Source organism: Poromitra crassiceps (genome assembly GCF_964638095.1).
Source record: "Poromitra crassiceps genome assembly, chromosome: 10".
NCBI classification, from domain to species: domain Eukaryota; kingdom Metazoa; phylum Chordata; class Actinopteri; order Beryciformes; family Melamphaidae; genus Poromitra; species Poromitra crassiceps.
Window position 1 is genome coordinate 48,747,890 of NC_139631.1, and position 18,988 is coordinate 48,766,877.

General features: G+C 44.1%; 1 protein-coding gene across 1 annotated transcript in view; it reads left to right on the forward strand.

Moving 5' to 3' along the window:
* The window catches only part of LOC310784495 (bile salt-activated lipase-like), a gene marked incomplete at its 5' end in the record, with an annotated part of 93,195 nt that overhangs the window by 53,575 nt on the left and 20,632 nt on the right, over positions 1–18,988 (forward strand). Inside the window, one exon of the mRNA XM_083645481.1 lies at positions 14,604–14,804. Coding sequence (XP_083501607.1) covers positions 14,604–14,804 — 201 coding nt within the window. The remainder of the gene's footprint in view (positions 1–14,603; positions 14,805–18,988) is intronic.

Here is an 18,988-nt window from a genome sequence, read left to right on the forward strand (position 1 = left end):
CGGTCAAACTCGCCCATGGGCACAGCTTTTACCGTAACACCGGTTCATTCAAGAACACTCAAGTCATAGAATTAATCATTTATTGTATTATGAATACAATGCATACAATTATGTTTGGCGTTGAAGGCTCCGCTCTTAGAATTCATTTAATATTTAATTTAATATTTAATTAATTTAATTCTCCCTGAACTCTGCTCAGCAGCATGCTACGCCGAGCAGGGAGAGCAAGCAGAATCCCCCAAACAACGGAACTCGACAACGCCAAGCATGAAACGCCCATGCGAATGCATCAGCCAGACTATAGAAGCTATGTGTAGCAGCAGCATGCTGTGGACCTCGGGTCACCTTGAAAAGAGATACACCGACTAACTCAAAAGAGGCCGATACTATGATTAAGTGAATTACCTATGTGAGGCAGTATGCCGCTGCCGACCTTTCAATTAAATAGGATGTAAGCTTACAACCAAAGGCCATTCTAGCATTAGTGAACCATTGTAAGAGAAGCAGCATGGATGCTGCAGATAAGGGGAAGCAAGCCTGCGACCCTGAGCCATGAGTGCAATGAGATAGGAGGAAGCAAGCCTGCGACCTTGAGCCATGAGTGCAATGAGATAGGAGGAAGCAAGCCTGCGACCCTGAGCTATGAGTGCAATGCATCAGCCAGACTATAGAAGCTATGTGTAGCAGCAGCATGCTGCAGACCTCGGATCACCTTGAAAAGGATACATGCATGTATCTTGAGAGGCCATACTACAGTACAATTAAATGAACTACCTATGTGTAGCAGCAGCATGCTGCGGACCTCGGATCACCTTGAAAAGAGATACAACCTGTAATGTACTTGACAGACACGGACACGTCTTAGCTGGGAGACATGTTGTTTATTCTGCTTGACTGCCCAGACCTACGGAAGCTCCGTTGGGACACGACGGATACAGAAAGCGAATCACATCAGTGTGTTAGTGTGGTGTAGTGAGACAACACACAGTATGTTACATCTCCCTTCTTTTAGCCAAAACAACACACAATAACACATGCATGAATTTCCACTCTAAACTTTTAAATCAAAACTGCTTGTTTGTTATTTTCAATTATTTTACACTAACTTAGATTATTAGACTTCAATTAGAAAAGACTATCAAACTGCAGTACTATAATAATTAACGAAAAAAACAGTCATTGCGAGAACTTTACTTCAGCTAATGACTTTGGCAATAACCTGGAAATGAGTGTATTTAAAGTGCAAACAGAACAGTCACATTAAGCACTTATAGATTCAGTCCATAACATAAATCACTTAAAGATTGAGTCTATCTGGAGGTTTAACAACTCGGCCCCGCCTAGTAACATTCAGTCCAGGTGGCTGGGCTCAAGTGGGGCTCAGTGGCGGTTTGGGTGGGGAGTGGGGTATTCCAGGAACAGCTGGAGGTTGTGACTCCTCAGCTGGCGGGCCTAATGTTTCAGTCCATGGTTCTTCCTGTACCCAGCGGCGAGGATGGTTAGCGGCTGGAGTGCTCACGCGAAGATGTTGACTGTTGCGGCGGTACTCTCTATCTCCACAGTCCACAACATAGGAGCGCGGAGCACTGTGGGGTTTCACTATTACTCCAGGGGACCACTTGTCGTTGCCAGGATGCGGCTGCATCCTAACCTCATCTCCAGGCTGAAGAGCAACACGAGAATTGCCTGCTCTCTTTTGGTCGTAGTAGAACTTTTGAATGTCTTTGCTCGTGTCCAGCAGACGCTTGACATTGTGGGGGTCATATCCTCTTGGTGCAAGTAGCTCACGAGCAGTAGGTAGCTTATCACGTGGCCTCCTGCCCATGAGTAGCTGAGCTGGCGACAATCCTACTGTCTCTAGTGGAGTCGTCCTGTAATCCATCAGTGCAAGGTGTTTGTCTGGCGCCTTGCACCAAAGCCTCTTCACAGTTTGCACTGCACGCTCTGCTTCACCATTTGAGTGCGGCATGTGTGATGGGTGTGTGTGTGTGTGTGTGGTGAAGATGTTTTGTGTGATATTCCATAGCTCTTGCAGAAGTCTTTAAATTCCTCTGAGGAGTATTGTGGACCGTTGTCTGTGCGAAGAGTGGCGGGAATGCCATGTCTGCAGAACTGAGCTTTCAGAGTCTCTATGGCGGTGCGGCTTCGCATGTCTTTCAGTACATCTACTTCAATGAATTTTGAGTAGTAATCCACAAGTAGGATGTACTGCTTGCCTTGGAACTCGAACAGATCTGATGCTACCTCTTCAAATGGCAGCTCTGGTGTTTCAGTTGGTTTGAGGGGTTGTCTGGGCAGCTTGTTCTGAAAGTCTGCACACTTGCTACAGTTTCTGACCATTTCTTCAATTTCTGGACTCATGCCTGGCCAGTATAGCACTTCACGTGCTCGCTGTTTGCTTTTCACCATGCCTAGGTGAGACTGGTGTATGAGCTTTAGCATGTGCTCACGCATGGTGGGGGGCACTACTATACGCAGTCCTTTATAGATAATTCCATCAGACAACACTAGCTGACTTCTTGAGTCCCAATATGGCTGAACATGAATGGGCACTTCCCGTCTGTGTTCAGGCCAGCCGTGGTGAATTGTCTGCTGGAGACAGATTAGCTCTTCTCTTGTGCTGTCTTGCAGCTCTGTGTACTTCTGGTCACTTACTGCAACATAGTTGAGCATGGAGACACACTCTAGTCCGCTTAACTCTGGTGTGCTCTCTGGGAGCTGTGCTCTGGATAGTGTGTCGGGCAGCTCCATGTCTTTTCCTCTTCTGTACTTGATTGTCAAGTCGTACCACTGCAGCGACAGACGCATTCTCTGGATGCGCATGGGAGTGGCCAGCAGTGATTTTTTAAAGATATCTTCGAGTGGCTTGTGATCATTGTACACTGTGACATGTGTTCCAAATATGTAGTTATGAAACTTGATGCATGCGTGCACAATGGAGAGCATCTCCTTCTCGATTTGCGCATAACGCGTCTCTGCCTCAGTCAGTGACCTCGAGGAGAATGCTATTGGATGACCGTCCTGGAGCAGAACAGCTCCTAATCCACTGCTGCTTGCATCACTGTATATCTCAACAGGCTTTGCAGGATCAAAAAACTTCAGCATTGGAGGATGCGTGCACAACTCCTTGAGCCTGTCAAAGGCTTGCTGCTGAGCTGGCTGCCATGCAAACTCCACGTCGTTTTTGAGAAGCTGACGCAGCGGAGCATCCACTTCACTGAGGTTTGGTATGAACTTTGACAAATATGTTACAAAGCCCACAAAGCATTTGACACCTTCTTTGTCTGTCGTGGCGTCATGTACCGAACCGCTTCCACTTTTGCGGGGTCTGGCTGTAGACCAGCAGCTGTTATCAGATGTCCCACATACGGCACTGATGCTTGTCGGATGTGACATTTGTGGAAGTTGAGTCTGAGATTGTAGCTTGTAGCTCTTTCAGCGACTCTGCGGAGGATTGCATCGTGCTCCTGGACTGTGGGGGCTGCTATTAGGATATCATCCATGACACTTACTGCTCCAGCTATGCCCTCAAGCATCTCATCCATGATGCGCTGGAAGATTTCTGGGGCGCATTTTATTCCAAATGGGAGTCTCAGCCATCTAAACCTTCCTATCAGAGTGTTAAAGGTTGTCAGAAAGGATGAGGCTTCATCCAGTTCTATCTGCAAAAATCCTGATTTAGCATCTAACACCGAGAATACTTTAGCATTAGGTATTCTTGAAACTACCTCCTCTATGGTGCGCATTGGGTGGTGTTCCCTTTTTATGACCTGATTTAAATCACTTGGATCTATGCAGATTCTTATTTTTGCCATTACGGACTACGGCTACCATAGAGCTAACCCATTCTGTGGGCTGTTCAACTTTGGTGATGAAGCCATCTTTCTCCATCTCATGTAGCTTTTCCACTATCTTTTCTCTGAGCGCAGCTGGCTGTCGACGGACAGGGTGGACCACACCCTTTGCATCTTTATCTAGTTTGATCATGTATTTTCCTGGCAAGGTGCCTGTGGTACATTTTAGCTCCGGAAACTCATCCAGACCAGCTGGTATGCTTTGTGTTGTGGTGGCTACACTGCTTTGAAGTGAGTCAAGACGAGCAATAAGGCCTAAAGCCTCTGATGAAGCTCCACTGAGCACATTCTCCTGTGCTATGCCTACTATTTCAAATTTGGCGCTCACTTCACACTTTTTGTATGCCATCTGTAGATCAACTGCAGCTACAGGCTTAATCTTATGATTAGTATACGAGCGGAGTACCCTGCTAGAGCGTTTTAGCTCACCTGTGTGCATTAGTGACTGATAGCTGTCTACAGTTAGTGTATTACACTTAGCACCTGTGTCGATCCTAAACGGCACTTGCTGAGACAGTATTTTTAGGTTTACATTCCATTTATCATTCTCCGGGCTATCTGTCTGTGTTAGATTTATATTCAGAATTTCGTCATCCTGATCTGGCTCAACACTCACAGAGCTAACTGCACGCTTACGACACACTGCCGCCCAGTGGTTTGGTTTGTGACAGTAGGAACACTCTGAGCCTTTAGCTGGGCACTTCCCCATGTTCCACTTATGCTGGGGGTCTCTCCCACAGCTTGTGCAGCTTCCCTGTTGGTTTTCTGGAGCCTTCTTCTGATACACAGGTTTTGTCTGTCCTTCATTGTACATTTTCTTATTTGGCACTGTGTATTTCGGCTTAACAGATACTGCTGAGACTTGTGAATCCTCTTCTCTGACGATTTTTATCTGTTTCTGTGACATTTCAAACCGCTGGGGGATTTCTATAGCTTTAGGTAGCGTTAGCTCCTCACCTTTATCCAACAGTATTTCTTGGACACGTTTTTCTCTAACTCCCGCGATGATTGCATCAACTAGCATGTCGTCGGGGTCGGGGTACTCACAGTCGATGAGAACGAGTCTCAAATCCTTTACAAAGTTGTCGAAACTTTCACTTGGTCCTTGTTTCCGTTGCTTGAAACGATGCCTGGCTATCCGCTTGTTTTTTCTTGGCCTGATGTAGCTGGCAAACTTGTCCAGCACTTTAGACGGATCTTCTCTCTCGCCATCAGCCAGGCTAACGTCTTGTAGATTTCTCTACCTTGCTCGCCGACCCACGTTCCTAGCCAGCCGGCTTGCTTCTTAGCTTCTAGCTCCGAGAGTGGACCCTCAAAGACGAACGCGACGTGACTTCTGAATCTCTCAAACTCTTGATACAAATCAGGAGCCTCCCAGTCGATCTTGGGGTGTTCAAAATGTGAGTATGCCATTTTCTCTTATTTTTCGCTGTTTTAGACAGACTTCTGACACCATGTAGTGTAGTTGACAGACACGGACACGTCTTAGCTGGGAGACATGTTGTTAATTCTGCTTGACTGCCCAGACCTACGGAAGCTCCGTTGGGACACGACGGATACAGAAAGCGAATCACATCAGTGTGTTAGTGTGGTGTAGTGAGACAACACACAGTATGTTACACAACCGAGTAACTCAAAAGAGGCCCATACTACGATTATATGAACTACCTATTTACTGTAAGTGAAGCAGCACGCCTGCTGCGACCTCAGCTGCGTCCCGCTTGGGAGAGAAGCAAGCCTGCAACCCCTGAGGTCATAATACCTACGTCAGTACGATGAACCCAGCCAACCACTGTCCAATGCAGCAATTAACATAATGGCTGTCTCCTCAGGTGTTTAGTACTCATGGCCTGTTGAGCCGAGATGTCATTGACCGAATATGACGTTTGAATGGTGCAGAAGACCAATGTCCCATTGCTTTGAGAATAGATGCTGAGACGTCTCAGCTGTAGAGGTAGACGTGCCAGTGCAGGAGTGAAGAGAGCAGCTGACGAGGGAGTCCTCGTCATTTGCAGAGGAGACGGCGGCGGGAGGTCGCCTTCCCTTCGAACTCAAGTCAGGAACAGAGTTAATCCTGCCCCACGTCAGGATCTCATGCGGTATGGATCTTAGAGGATAGACAGATCAAGTATTAGTTTGAGAGATAACAGTTGAGCCTTTAGCATCCCTGTCTGTTTAAAAATAAAGTGAATAAGAAATTAGTATTTTGTCACTGGTTGGGACAGCAATGGAATATTTTATTATGTCAAATAAAATCAATCCCCCAAAACACACTTGCTTCCTGCTGGATCAGCGGCAGTACTGCACCAGCAGGTGCTACTTGCTGGAACAGCAGCCAGTACTGCACCAGCAGGGTCATCCCAAGAGTAACCATACTGTATGCCTAGCCTAGCCTGTTGCATACCCTAAATGCACTTTACCTATGAGAAGCAACAAGCATTCTGCTATTCTCATTGGATGGTGAGAGCCCTTCTTGTTCAAGTGAGAGCTGAGCGAGCATGACCTACCCCTTGAATGAACATCGGAAAGACACATAGCATCTTTATCCAAGAGAAATATTTTACACATTAACACGTTCACTGCCGTGGACGAGATATCTCGTCAAGCAGAAACCAACGGTTGACTGCCAATGATGAGATATCTCGTCCAATTTTTTTTTTTTTTTTTTTTTGACGGTGGGACGTCGATCAACCCCTTTTACATCTCCTATTAAAATATGGGAGGTATTGAATGTGTATAATCTATTTTACCGACCCACTAAGTGGCGACAGTGCTCTCCAGACGAGAGAAAGCCAAGCAAAAACAGCCGCGTGAGGAAGCCATTCTCATGAAAATGGATTGGCGAAAACGCTTTCGCTTTCGCGCAGGGAGCTGGCGGTGGGGGATTGCAAATTTGCATAATAGATTATGGGTCCAACACACTTTGAAACACACAGCATAAATAAGACCAGAATCGCAAAAGCTTCATCAAAGCTCTCAACCGAAACCCCAAGAAACGAGCGAGCCCATCCAGACTCGCCCAAAGAGCGGCCGCCAGCAGACAGGCAGCAGCAGCAGTAGCAGCAGCAGAAACTCGCTTGTGACACGCCCGCTGCAGAGCCAGGGAGGCAGGAGGAGAACACACACGGAGGGAGGAGTTTGAAGGAGAGGGGGGTTTCCTGCTGTTATGGAGGAAATTACTGTTCAAAACTATTGTTTAGATGTCTGACGTCTTACTGATGCCAAAAATGAATGGTTAAAGTGACTGTTCTATCGAATTTCACAAAAAGCCATTTATCTCAGCTTAAATTTTCAGATGCTGAAACCATGCTGTATTCAAGTGCTAATGCCTACATAACTACTAACTCTACAAACTAACTCTTTTAGACAGAGAAAGCACACATTCTATTAGTTCTTTTGAGATATTTTGTGTTCACAAAATCTTTGCAGAAAAGAATCCTCGGCTCTTGAAAGATGAGCCAGAATCCTCAAAAAAAAACCTTGGCAGAAGCTACCTACAGTAAAAAAAAAACGGCTGGCAGTGAATGTGTTAAATGACTTTACCTATGAAGAGATAAGCCTGGCACAGATATAAGCTGAACACTTTCTCCGATGGCAGAACATAATGAGCTGCGATTTCCATATTAGATATTGAATGAAACTAAACTATAAACAATGAGCTGCATTTAATATATTTGATATTAATTAACTATACTCCATGTGCAGAAATATCAAGCTTAGCTTTCACTGAGGCGGCAGCCGGCATCCCGTCTTTGGCACTTCGCAATGCACACTCTGGCTCATGGAACATCCTGAATTGAAAAGAGATTCTTAAATATCTTATTTCTTGCAACTGACAGTGATGACCGCAGATGAGAACCATGAATATCAACTGCTAATTGAATGTTTGTGATGATAGCCCTATTACCTATACTAATACTGAGAAAACTGACTTGACTTCCTCCTGATTGACAGCTGTCTTCAATGATTAAACATACATAAAATAACTAAGGATAGAGGTCAGTCTAGAATTGCAAAGTATCGTCTTTTAGCTTTATTTTATCTTACTGATACAGCAAAATAGGTGACGATAAAGACAATTATTTTACCGACCTCTAAAATCACTTTCAGCTAACCTACACCTGCAGACTGACTTTGTTACGATCTTGATATTATTTGCTTAGACAGATGAGACAAAGTACTAAAATGCTGTTGCCATACTCAGCAATATTAATTATCCCAAAATCCTTCTCGAGCTTAGACATGAATCACCCCTTACTTATCTTGTAATATAAAACTGATGACATAGTTATACCTTAGAGTATTGAGCTTCTTTTGCTCAACACGCACCCTTGCGTCGGACTAGCTGCCATAGCCCAAGATGTAAAGCTTACCGAGCTTCACGTGAAATTCAGCCGCACATTTGCTTAGGCAATCATCCTTACAAGAACTTGGCTGAAGCTGAGAGATTAGTGAACTCGATAATCCTCACAAATATTTCTCACCAAAGGTTCATGCAGCTTTTTTTTTTTTTTTATAATAATATAAAAAGTACCAACCAAATTTTACGGACTCAAGACTATATCGACACATCTTAATTGTTACTGTAAATTCAATGTGAAAATAAAGCTTATCCCTTATACCCGCAGCAATGATGCAAGTCATTACTTTATATTTTACCAGCTGCTTCATATTACTTTGATTAAATGGTTTGATCAGAAGTATTTAATGCTTACTGATAGAGAATGAAATTCCACAGCCAAAAGGTAAACCACTTGAAGGAAACCAGTTGAAATGAAATGATGGAGCCAGGAGTCAGAAGAATTTGTCTGATATGATGTATTGAACACAGATCTTGGCCAAGAGATGCACTCTTAATAATAATAATAATAATAGCTTAACGATCAGCAAGGTGGGGAACAGATCAGTGAGTGAGAGGCTGCCATATTTAAACGGACCGCCTTGTTGTGAGAATGACTGTGATTGGAGAATTGGTTAAACGGTGAACCAAACAGAGGCTGTCAGCTGGTACAGCTGGGGCGTAGCCTATGACATCATGTCTTGAATGAACTAACGCAGGCTTCATTGTGAGAAAGATTCACCCCGCTATTGAGATGGAAGCACGGGGTTGCGCGTTTGTCTTGCGCGCGGGGGGGGGGGGGGGGGGGGCGACTGGTTGTCTGTGTAGCCTACTGTATGTCAGGAGCAATCTACCGGCTGATATTTACACGGCGTCAAGAGTTTTGGAACTGGATTACTAATTCCTGAGGACAAGTGACTTATGGACGTGCTGCGTACAGGTTGCGTGGTGCGTAGTGAAAACAAAATCCTTCCCGGGACTTCTGCCTCCGCACAGTGCCACTCTGTTGTTGTACTGGCGAGCAGCCTATAAGAGTTCCGGTCACGATATATGAATATATACAAATTTTGACGTATAGCATTCAAAATAAAAACGATGCAATGTATGGTGGAAGATCCGCGCTGTACAGGAAGCCTAAAAAAAGGTACGGCTGTCCCAGAGTCTGTTTACGTGCCGAAATAGACTGGTTTCCTAGATTGGTAAATAATGGACCTAATATCGGTCAGCTCAGTATCAGCTGCTCGCCAGCTAGTCTCTTAGAACAGACAAGTTGGCTTCCGCAATTTTCAAATGCTTCCGCCATACCTTCTGTAATTCGTGGGGGAGAAGCATGCGCCAACCGGAATGGGAAGCAGAAAGGCGGGTCTTCCGCTCATTAGTCCAGTCAGAATTTTTTTTCGTGGACACACGTGTCGTGATTGGTCGGATTCCGTCGAACTTCCTTCCAGTCTGAAGGTTTTTTTCCCAACTTCCTTGTGCATGTTCTGGGGGTGTAACGTACAGACTGTTTAGCTGCATTCGCCGGATGTAGATGAGACAGTCTGTTTTAAGAGACTACTCGCCAGCAGGTCTCAGGCTTCACACAGTTTCAGTTCCTCTTTAAAGGAACAGTTCATCCAAAAATGAAAATGGTGTCACGCTCTGCTCCCCTCATGCCAGTGTAAACACAGGTGAAGTTAGCTCCTCCCCCTCATGCCAGTGTTTCCATCTCTGACCAGTAAAGTGACGTTTGCGCTAAAAGGGAAAAGTGCAAAATAAACAGTTCTCCAATCTTCAGCACAAAGGTCAAATGAAATTCATTTTGCCAAGAGTCTGTAATTCAAACTTGAAATTCACATGTGAGCGTACACATACACACACACACACATGCACACACGCATGCACGCACGCACGCACGCACGCACACACACACACACACACACACACATACACACACTTTTGTTGCTGTTGTCCTAATTTGGTCAGCTGCGGTTAGCTACTGTTGTCCATGTAGCCTAATGTTTACAATCAGTTTATTGGTAGAAAAGTCAAGTATAACTTATCTTTCGAGCGACATTATCATTCTAATGAATCATTCCCTTTCGATTTGTCTTAACGAGATGATGGACTATAGAGATCGCTCATTCCAGGCTCGGCCAAAAGTATCAAGTGGTACTCTTGCAGTCTCCTAAATGAGCTTGGTCAGCTCTCCCCTTGAATTGTGGTGCTAACCTAGCAAGCTAACTTTAGCTAGAGATGCTGAGTTTCCAAAACTCCACACACACCACAAAGCTGCCCCTTGTTCGCTCAATCTAGCTAACTAAGAGATCCACGTAAGTTTTTCCCCAACCACAGATTTAGCTACCTACGACTGTGAACTTCACATGTAGCATTAGCTAATCGCTACCTGCTAACGTTAGCACTTGATGCCAAATCTCAGGAGAGTGAGTTGCTGAGGGAGGGACAAGTCTCCAACAAAGTTAATGTTCTCCTGATCTGTCTGTCTGAAAAATATCATTTTAGTGTCCAAACGTTCAGATTATATGTAGCTTGTGGAGAATGGGCCCAATAGTTTGGTGACTATGGAGCAAAAATAATCAAGTCATAATCTGAGATCGCATTCACTTCCTCCCAATGTCTCCAATAGAGAACTGCAGGAATGAGTCCGGAAGTATACTTCCGGGTTCATCAGGCAAAAAGTCAATGGGGTTTAGAATGGGGATTTCACTTAAATGCATAAAATAAGGTTTGCAAAAGTTTATAGGTAACGCGAATTTGGGTTTAGCATGATAATCTTCACAAACATTAATAACTTTTATGACTTTTGGAACGTAAATGCATTCTTTTTTAAACGCAATTTTTAGAAAACACTTTAAACGGCATAAAAGTTTCATTTCATTTATTGAGTTTAAAATTACAGGGACAGTGCACATTAATAAACATTTCTGTAAATGCGCCAGTTTAGCCAGCTTGGCTAATTTTCAACCGTAGTCCCTGGGCAGTAAGGTGGTAGAAACTGCTCAAACAAAAAGTACATATACAATAAGGAATAGTACATAGAAACATAAAACAAAGCATGTCATATTACATGGTATGGTCACACACTTGATTGTCTCTCAACCATGATTTTAAGTTGACTTTGAAGGAGCGGTAAGTGTCACAGTGTCTAACCTGTAGTGGGAGACTGTTCCATGTGTGAGCTGCTCTCACTGAAAAGGCTGCCTGTCCGAAGGCAGACCTCCTCAAAGGAATTAAACAATCGCCTCTTGCCACAGACCTGGTGCGTCTGTCATCCATTGTCTTTTGCTTAACAAAAGCACTAAGGGGGGGGAGGGTTACTCATGTTTGTGAAGATTATCATGCTGAACCCACATTCGCGTTTCATAAACCTTTGTTAACCACAGACCTTATTTTATGCATTTAAGTGAAATTCCCATTCTAAAACCCCATAGACTTTTCCATTGACGAGCCAAAATGGCGGCGATTTCTGGATAAGCCTACAAAAAGACGTCATCACTGCAGTACTCTATAGACTCAGGACCTGCTGCTAGTCTCCTCAAGGGGCGTGGCAGTGGCAAAACCCATGTGACAGAGATAAATGAAGTGACTTGAAGTTGGACAATCTCTGATGCTAATGTAAACAATGACACATTTGATCATACTAGGCATCTCGTGCGCGTAGCTCGGCTGCTGCGATGTCACTGATGACCTCATCAGTGATGTCACAATGCAAGTGACAATTGCTCAAGTGACATCACTGATGGCATCACTAGCTGTGTTTCCATTACAGTTTTTCGCAAAATAATTGCGATATTTCTACAACTTCGACAATGTACAATTGCGACTTGTAGGCGTTTCCATTGAAGTTGAGTTTCGCAATTCCCGTTACCAGCAGCTGCCACAGTGATTACGCACGCGGATCTGCCCCATATCCCGTCCCCTGCATGCTCAAATCCAACCAATGGTCAATGCAAATCACAACATGAAGTTACAACGCATATAAACGAGCCTGATTATCAATTCAAAAGAACATGTTGCGGGCTGCGGTGAATGCAGTGAGCGCGACAGGCAGAGGAAAAAAGGTAGCCTACAACTTGTCCCATTTTAGAGATGGAGGAGGGGGGGAAAGGCTGATATGGTGCAATAGTCAGAATATCGTGTATTATAATTATAACATTGCACCTGAAACGTGTGTAATATATTAATCACTTCAGTCAACAGCACCGCACCGGTGTGCTTTTCATCCCGCCGATCATCTCGCCGCTGTGCCAAATGCGCGCACACAGGCATGGATCGATTTCTCCCATTAAACATGATCTATTTTCCGGCTCCGCTTTTGCACAACACGTCTTTCTGCTAGGTAGCGTTGCTTCAAAGTTTTCCACTTGGTGCGAAGGTTTTGCCACGGTTTATCAAACCCTTTCTCCCTAATTTCCTTTCATTTTCCAAAGGAGAAGATGGGTCACATGACGTGCAAATGCGGAAAATCTGTTTCCATTACACCTTTGCGATAAACTGCTATATCGACACGTCTGAAAAACCACCTCATGAGAGCGCAAAAACGTTTTGCGATATTTTGGAGCTTTTTCGAAATTTACGTGTTTCCATTACCCAATTTCTATTGCGATATTTAGATTTTGCGCATTTCTGACGGTAATGGAAACACGACTACTTAGGACATCAGTGATTTATGACTGATGACATCATCAGTGGGGAAAAATTATAACAGAGAAACATTGCCCACATGCTCCCTTTTATAGGCTCGGCTGCTGCGTGGCCTCGCCTACTCTATTGGTGCACACGGGTGTGTGTTGCTTACAAAATGTTATTGCCCTTAAGTTTACATGGCACGGGTATGTGTGTGTGTGCCCCTTAAGTTTACATCCATTAGTCTTATGACATCACTGATTACATCATCAGTCTTATGACATCACTGATGACATCATCAGTGACTTATGACATCATTGATGACATAATCAGTGATGTCACAATGCACATTGCTCAAGTGACATCACTGATGGCATCAACAGAGAGAACAGAGAAACATTGCCCACATGCTCCCATGTATATACTGATGATAGGATGACTCTAGTTAATTTCACCTCAGACAACACAGGATGCTGCTATGTCACTGGTTGACTGTACAGTACAGTAGTAAAGATTTTGAACGTTTTGATGAATCAAACCAACCCTAATCCAGAAACACAACAGCATTATGCTGTGAGCCTGTTAGAATTCAAAATCTTTACTACCAACACTTAAAGGAACAGTGCCGATTTTCAACCAGCTTTGTATCATTAGAACATCAGTAGTATATCAGAAAACTGTAAACAGTTTTGAAGTCATTAATTTAGTTTGACAGTTATTGAGTTGATTTGAGTAAAGATGTGGACCAGTGATGTAATTTGTGCATGAATGACATGCACAGACACAAAGTGCTCTGTTTCATAAAGTTGTGTTAACCACAGACCTTATTTCGTGCATTTAACAAAAAATCCTCATACAAAAATCCCACTTTTACACGTAAGGACCAGGAAGTGCAGGGACTCCTGGGTAAGCCCTTGTTCACACAAGACGCCCAACCAGTGTTGCCAGATGGCAAATGTTGAATTATCGTACCAGAGGGTCAAAATTATCGTTTTTGGAGTGAAATTATCGTACGCCCCCTCCCCAGCGCCTATGTCGGGGGGGCTGCGGCTGATCACAGGCTACTTTTTGGACTTGGCATGATTTTTCAACACTGTGATCTCAGCCTGCGTTGCAACAACAACAAAACACCCTGCACGTATCGGCTGCAAATATGTTGTTTGAAGAGATGATTGTATAAACAGATAGAGTGATAGACGTAGGATTCGTCTAAGTGTCACAAAATGATGAAATTATCGTACATTTGGGGGATTTTGGGATTATTGATCGTACATCGTACAGAGGTCGAAATTATCGTACAAATACGATAATTATCGTACGTCTGGCAACGCTGCGCCCAACGTAAGTAGAACTGAAGCTTGAAGCAGGCACAAGCTGAACTGACGCCTAACCGTTCACACAAGAAGCCTTCTCTTTTCCTCTCAGCACCTCCTCGGCGTGCAATGAACCCGCCCACAACTCCCATTGACTTCATGCCTGGCTTGACGCTTCACTCTTGGAAAATAGCCGTGAATCCTTCCTGAACGATCACTTGAGCAAGGTTTGAGTGTGGCTTCGGCGAGGCTTCAGCGTGACATGCGCGTGATGTGAACGGCCTCACCTGTCAAATTAAACTTGTGGGTTCAGCGTAGGTAGAGCTTTGAGCGTTGCTTCGGCGTCCTGTGTGAACGGGGGCTTAGCCTACAAAAATATGTCATCCCTGTGGTACTCTATAGCAGCGGAGGCTGACTGACTTAGGACACAGTTACATTACCCGCTGACCCCCTGCCCCTCTCACCCATCAGGGAGGATGTGAGGTGGCTGCTGGCCGGGCTGATGAAGAAGGGCGTGGCGGCGGTGGACTCTGCCCTCAGCCTTTACTCCGCTCACTGGGGTTTGTTTCCGACCCCGGAGACCGTGAAGAAGACGGTGAGCGACATCGAGACGGACTTCCTGTTCCTGGTCCCCACGCAGCTCGCCCTCCAACTCCACGCCAACCACTCCAGGTCCGCCCACATTGATGAGCTATTATAGTTTTGTCTTTTTCATTATTTCGTTTTACATTTTTTGTTTTGAAATTAGTTTAGTTTCAATTAGTTTCCAGAGGGTTTCTTGTCTCACTTCAGTTTTTATGGTTTCAAAATGTTTAGTTTTACTTTAGTTTTTATTAGTTTGAGTATTAGTTTTATTTTTTTTCTTATAATATGGGAGGTATAGAGAGCCAAAGTGAAACGTTACTTCCTGCTTTCTCCCTGTACCAGCACTGTAAAAAATATGAATAGCAGTGGACGGAGAATAACGTTACTTTTCTGATCCCGTTTGAATTGTGCCACGGGGTGCCAACGTTAATTTTGTCAGTTGAAAACATAACTTTGCATGTAAAGAAAGTCGCAGTTTGTCGTCAAACTGAAACGTAGGGGTTAGTTTTGTATAAAAACTACATAGCTCGTGGAAGCTTGTGGCATGTCGCCGTCTTCAGCTTTGCCGGTAGAGAAAGTGACGTCACTTAGGGACTGTTCGTTATTTATGAGAGGGGGGGTAAAGGGGGAGGGGTATCAAATATTTTTTTGAGTACTGGGGAGGGACTTGTGTTTTTTATTTTGGCTTTAGGGAGGGTTATACAACTTTCATTTTTTGTATTTTGTATATATTTTTAAATGCGTTTTTTCGTTCCAAAATTCGTGTTTACTCCCCTATTTATATCTATGGTTTACCTGTATGGTGACTGGACTCCGCTCCAGACCGCTCGCGCTCGATACAGATTTCACCCGCTAGCACTCACTGCTCCGCTCAAAAGAATAAAAGAGATAAAAAGGCCAGGGTGTTTTAATTTGCGTTTAAACGCCTGGGCAATGGGCATTGCTCACTACAAATAACATGAGCTCAGCAGAGCCGGCTGCATGCTCGTTTCTCTTCCTTCTCTCTCGCAGCAGCTGGCAAGAAAATAGTGGGCGTGCACATGAAGTAGGCCAAGTCTTATTGGAGACTGGAGCGGACATCACAGTGCATCAGTGTCACTCATCCAAATAACGTTAAATCTGCAAGGGATATATATAGCACCTGGATTACATACATGTTTCACATAGGGTTGTGTTTTGATTTTTATTGTTTTATTTTGTCCAATACTGAAATGTTCTTGCATGTTGTGCTAACATAAACATTATTTAGATCTACCACTTAGCCTATTTAGGCTGATTTGGTTGCTATTTCTTGTTAATGTATTACCCTCAATGCATGCTGGGAGATCACTCACTGATGCATTCTGTTTCGAACATGTTGTGATTGAAACTGGAGCGGGACTGAGCGGTACTGAGCAGGTGATCGGCTTTATAACTAGGAGATGAGGCCGTTTATGGGCTGGGTAGGCTACTAAACATTATATGCCCCCCGCCCCCTCTCTCCCCCGATGTCATAGGGCGCTATCAAACATAGCCCATTTGACCTGGTTGTGTGGCCGTATCAAAACTTCCGGCTGAAAATAATAATAAAATAAAATAAAAAATGGCTGCGCTGCTCCAATATCATCTAACTCTGAATTAACTAATAATTTAGCCAATTGTATGTAACATACCAAATAAAAGCAAACGGCAATGTCTAAGAATGCAACGCCATGTAACTGGCTCGTTAAGTCTCGCATTCCAGGGAATTACGTTAACGTCTGCGGGTCTTATTGACGTAAGTGGCTCGAGCTGTGCTCGGAGGAGAGAAAACTATCTGAAGCTTTCTTTGTTGGAGTCCAGGTATGTTTTACAATAAAGTGCTCGTCATTGTCGATGATAACGTCATCTGACCTGGCTAACAGTGGATACTCTGCTTGCTTGCTGTGTACCGGCTCAAAGTAGTAGGCTACATTCTTTATTTTACCCCTGCACTGTCCGCTCCAAAAACAACTCTTTTATTTTGCGCCGTGACCGCCGGGAGTGTTAAAAGGACCTGGAAGAATTTGGCCCACTGTAAGGTCTGAACATAAGGTGAATACCTTTGGTGTGAATATGATAAAGTGTGGTTATTTATGGTGGAGGGAGGGTCATGCATTTATCCCCAGTCACTCAGGGAGGGACATGGACAAATATTTATAGATCTGGGGAGGGTGAAGGGAAAAAACGAAAACAAAGTCGCCTCTGCACCATACCCCCCCCTCTCATAAATAACGAACAGTCCCTTAGGCGACAGTAGTCGTAATCTTTCAGATTTATAACTTATAGTGTCGCCAAATTATAACAGTTTGGCGACAAACTGCGACTTTCTTGACATGCAGTTATGTTGTAAATTGACAAAATTAACATTTCAAACAGGATAAAAAAAAGTAACGTTATTCTCCTTTCACCGCCATTCATATTTTTTCAGCGCTTGGTACAGGGAGAAAGGCAGGAAGTGACGTTCACTTTGTCTCTCTATTTGTCAGGGGCAAGATTTAAAGGATAAGTTCACTGAAAACTTTAAATTAATTCATTATCTACTCACCCCCATGCTGATGGAAGGTCAGGTGAACTTTTTTAGTCCATTTGTGGAGTTTTCTGGGGAAACAGCATTACAGCGTTCTTCCAAACAATTGAAGTGAATGGTGACCAACTTTCAAACGTTAAACCGACACCATGCACCTGTTAGGGTCAGGCAAAGCACAAGTTATGCCGTGGGGCTCCACGGGTTGGGTTTAGACATTGGGTAGGTCTTAGGGTTAGGCATGGGGGGGGTTAGGGTCCTGGATATGGTGGGGGAGTTAGGGTTGTTAGGGTCTCTAGGGGAAACCCTTCCCAAGTCTTAGGCTTCTAAAACCCTAACCCAAAACTAGGGAGAGAGATGGGGCTCTATTTTCCAACAGGCACTATCCCCTAATAGCGCTTTGTGCACCTGTTTGCGCATGCCTTAAGGCAGGGAAGATAGCATTCCGCCTTGCGCCGTCCACCAGGTGTTCTGCTGAGTTTTGCTCCCCAGCCAATCAGCAAAAAAAAGCATCCCCACCTCACGGGAGCATACTTATAATCATTTATACAGAAATGTAACTGTTTAAAAGTTATATAACTGTCTGGTAGACGTGACCTCCCTGATTTCTAAGTTAAAACAGCCCCGAAATATGTTGGGGATGCAATTCTTGGCCGGGATGCGGAAAGGTTCACGGCACGTGTCGCAAGCGCAAATTAGAGCCGTGCCAAAATCATCTGCACCCCAAAATGCCTGCGCAAACGGGATTTGGGCGGTCTTAACTACCAGAATTATTCACAGGCGTGGCCAGGCAAGGCTGGCCATTACGTCAATCAAAACCAATCAGATTCCCGTCTTGCAATGGCTGTTTGCGCGAGGCATGCAATATGCTGTAATTCTCTCCATGCGTAATAGAGTGTGCTCACTCGTGCGAGGACAGAGAGCTTATTGACAGATCGTCTGTGGTGCCAACGACCCTCCGGCTTATGAAGGTAAATAGCCTATGTCCGTTGTCCAACAAGTTTTCTGAATTAATTTCCCTCTTTGCGATGTGATAAAAGTTTCTCAGTGAGTTATAGTTGATTGCCTCACTGAATTATCTGCTAATGCCCAATTTTAGCAGCATAATTGGTAACGCTTTAGAATACAGCCCGCAAATAAGCATGTAGTTAGAGTATAACAACGGGGTTTAGGGCTGTAGTTATAGTCTAACTACGGGGTTTAAGGAGTGAATTATAAGATCTGTACTTATAGTCTAACTACGGGGTTTAAGGAGTGTAGTTATAGTATAACAACGGGGTTTAAGGAGTGTAGTTATGGTATAACAACGGGGTTTAAGGAGTGTAGTTATAGTCTAACAACAGGGTTTAAGGAGTGTAGTTAGAGTATAACAACGGGTTTAAGGAGTGTAGTTAGAGTATAACAACGGGGTTTAAGGAGTGTAGTTAGAGTATAACAATGGGGTTTAAGGAGTGAAAAAATACTTGAACTAGAGGGTAACAAGATCTGTATTTATAGTCTAACTACGGGGTCGCGGGCTGTATTATGAAGCAGGGGACAAATGTTTGTACTTATAGGCTAATTACGGGGTACCACACTGTACTTACAGGGTAACTACGGGGTTTAAGGAGTGTAGTTAGAGTATAACAACGGGGTTTAAGGAGTCTAGTTAGAGTATAACAACGGGGTTTAAGGAGTGTAGTTAGAGTATAACAACGGGGTTTAAGGAGTGTAGTTAGAGTATAACAACGGGGTTTAAGGAGTCTAG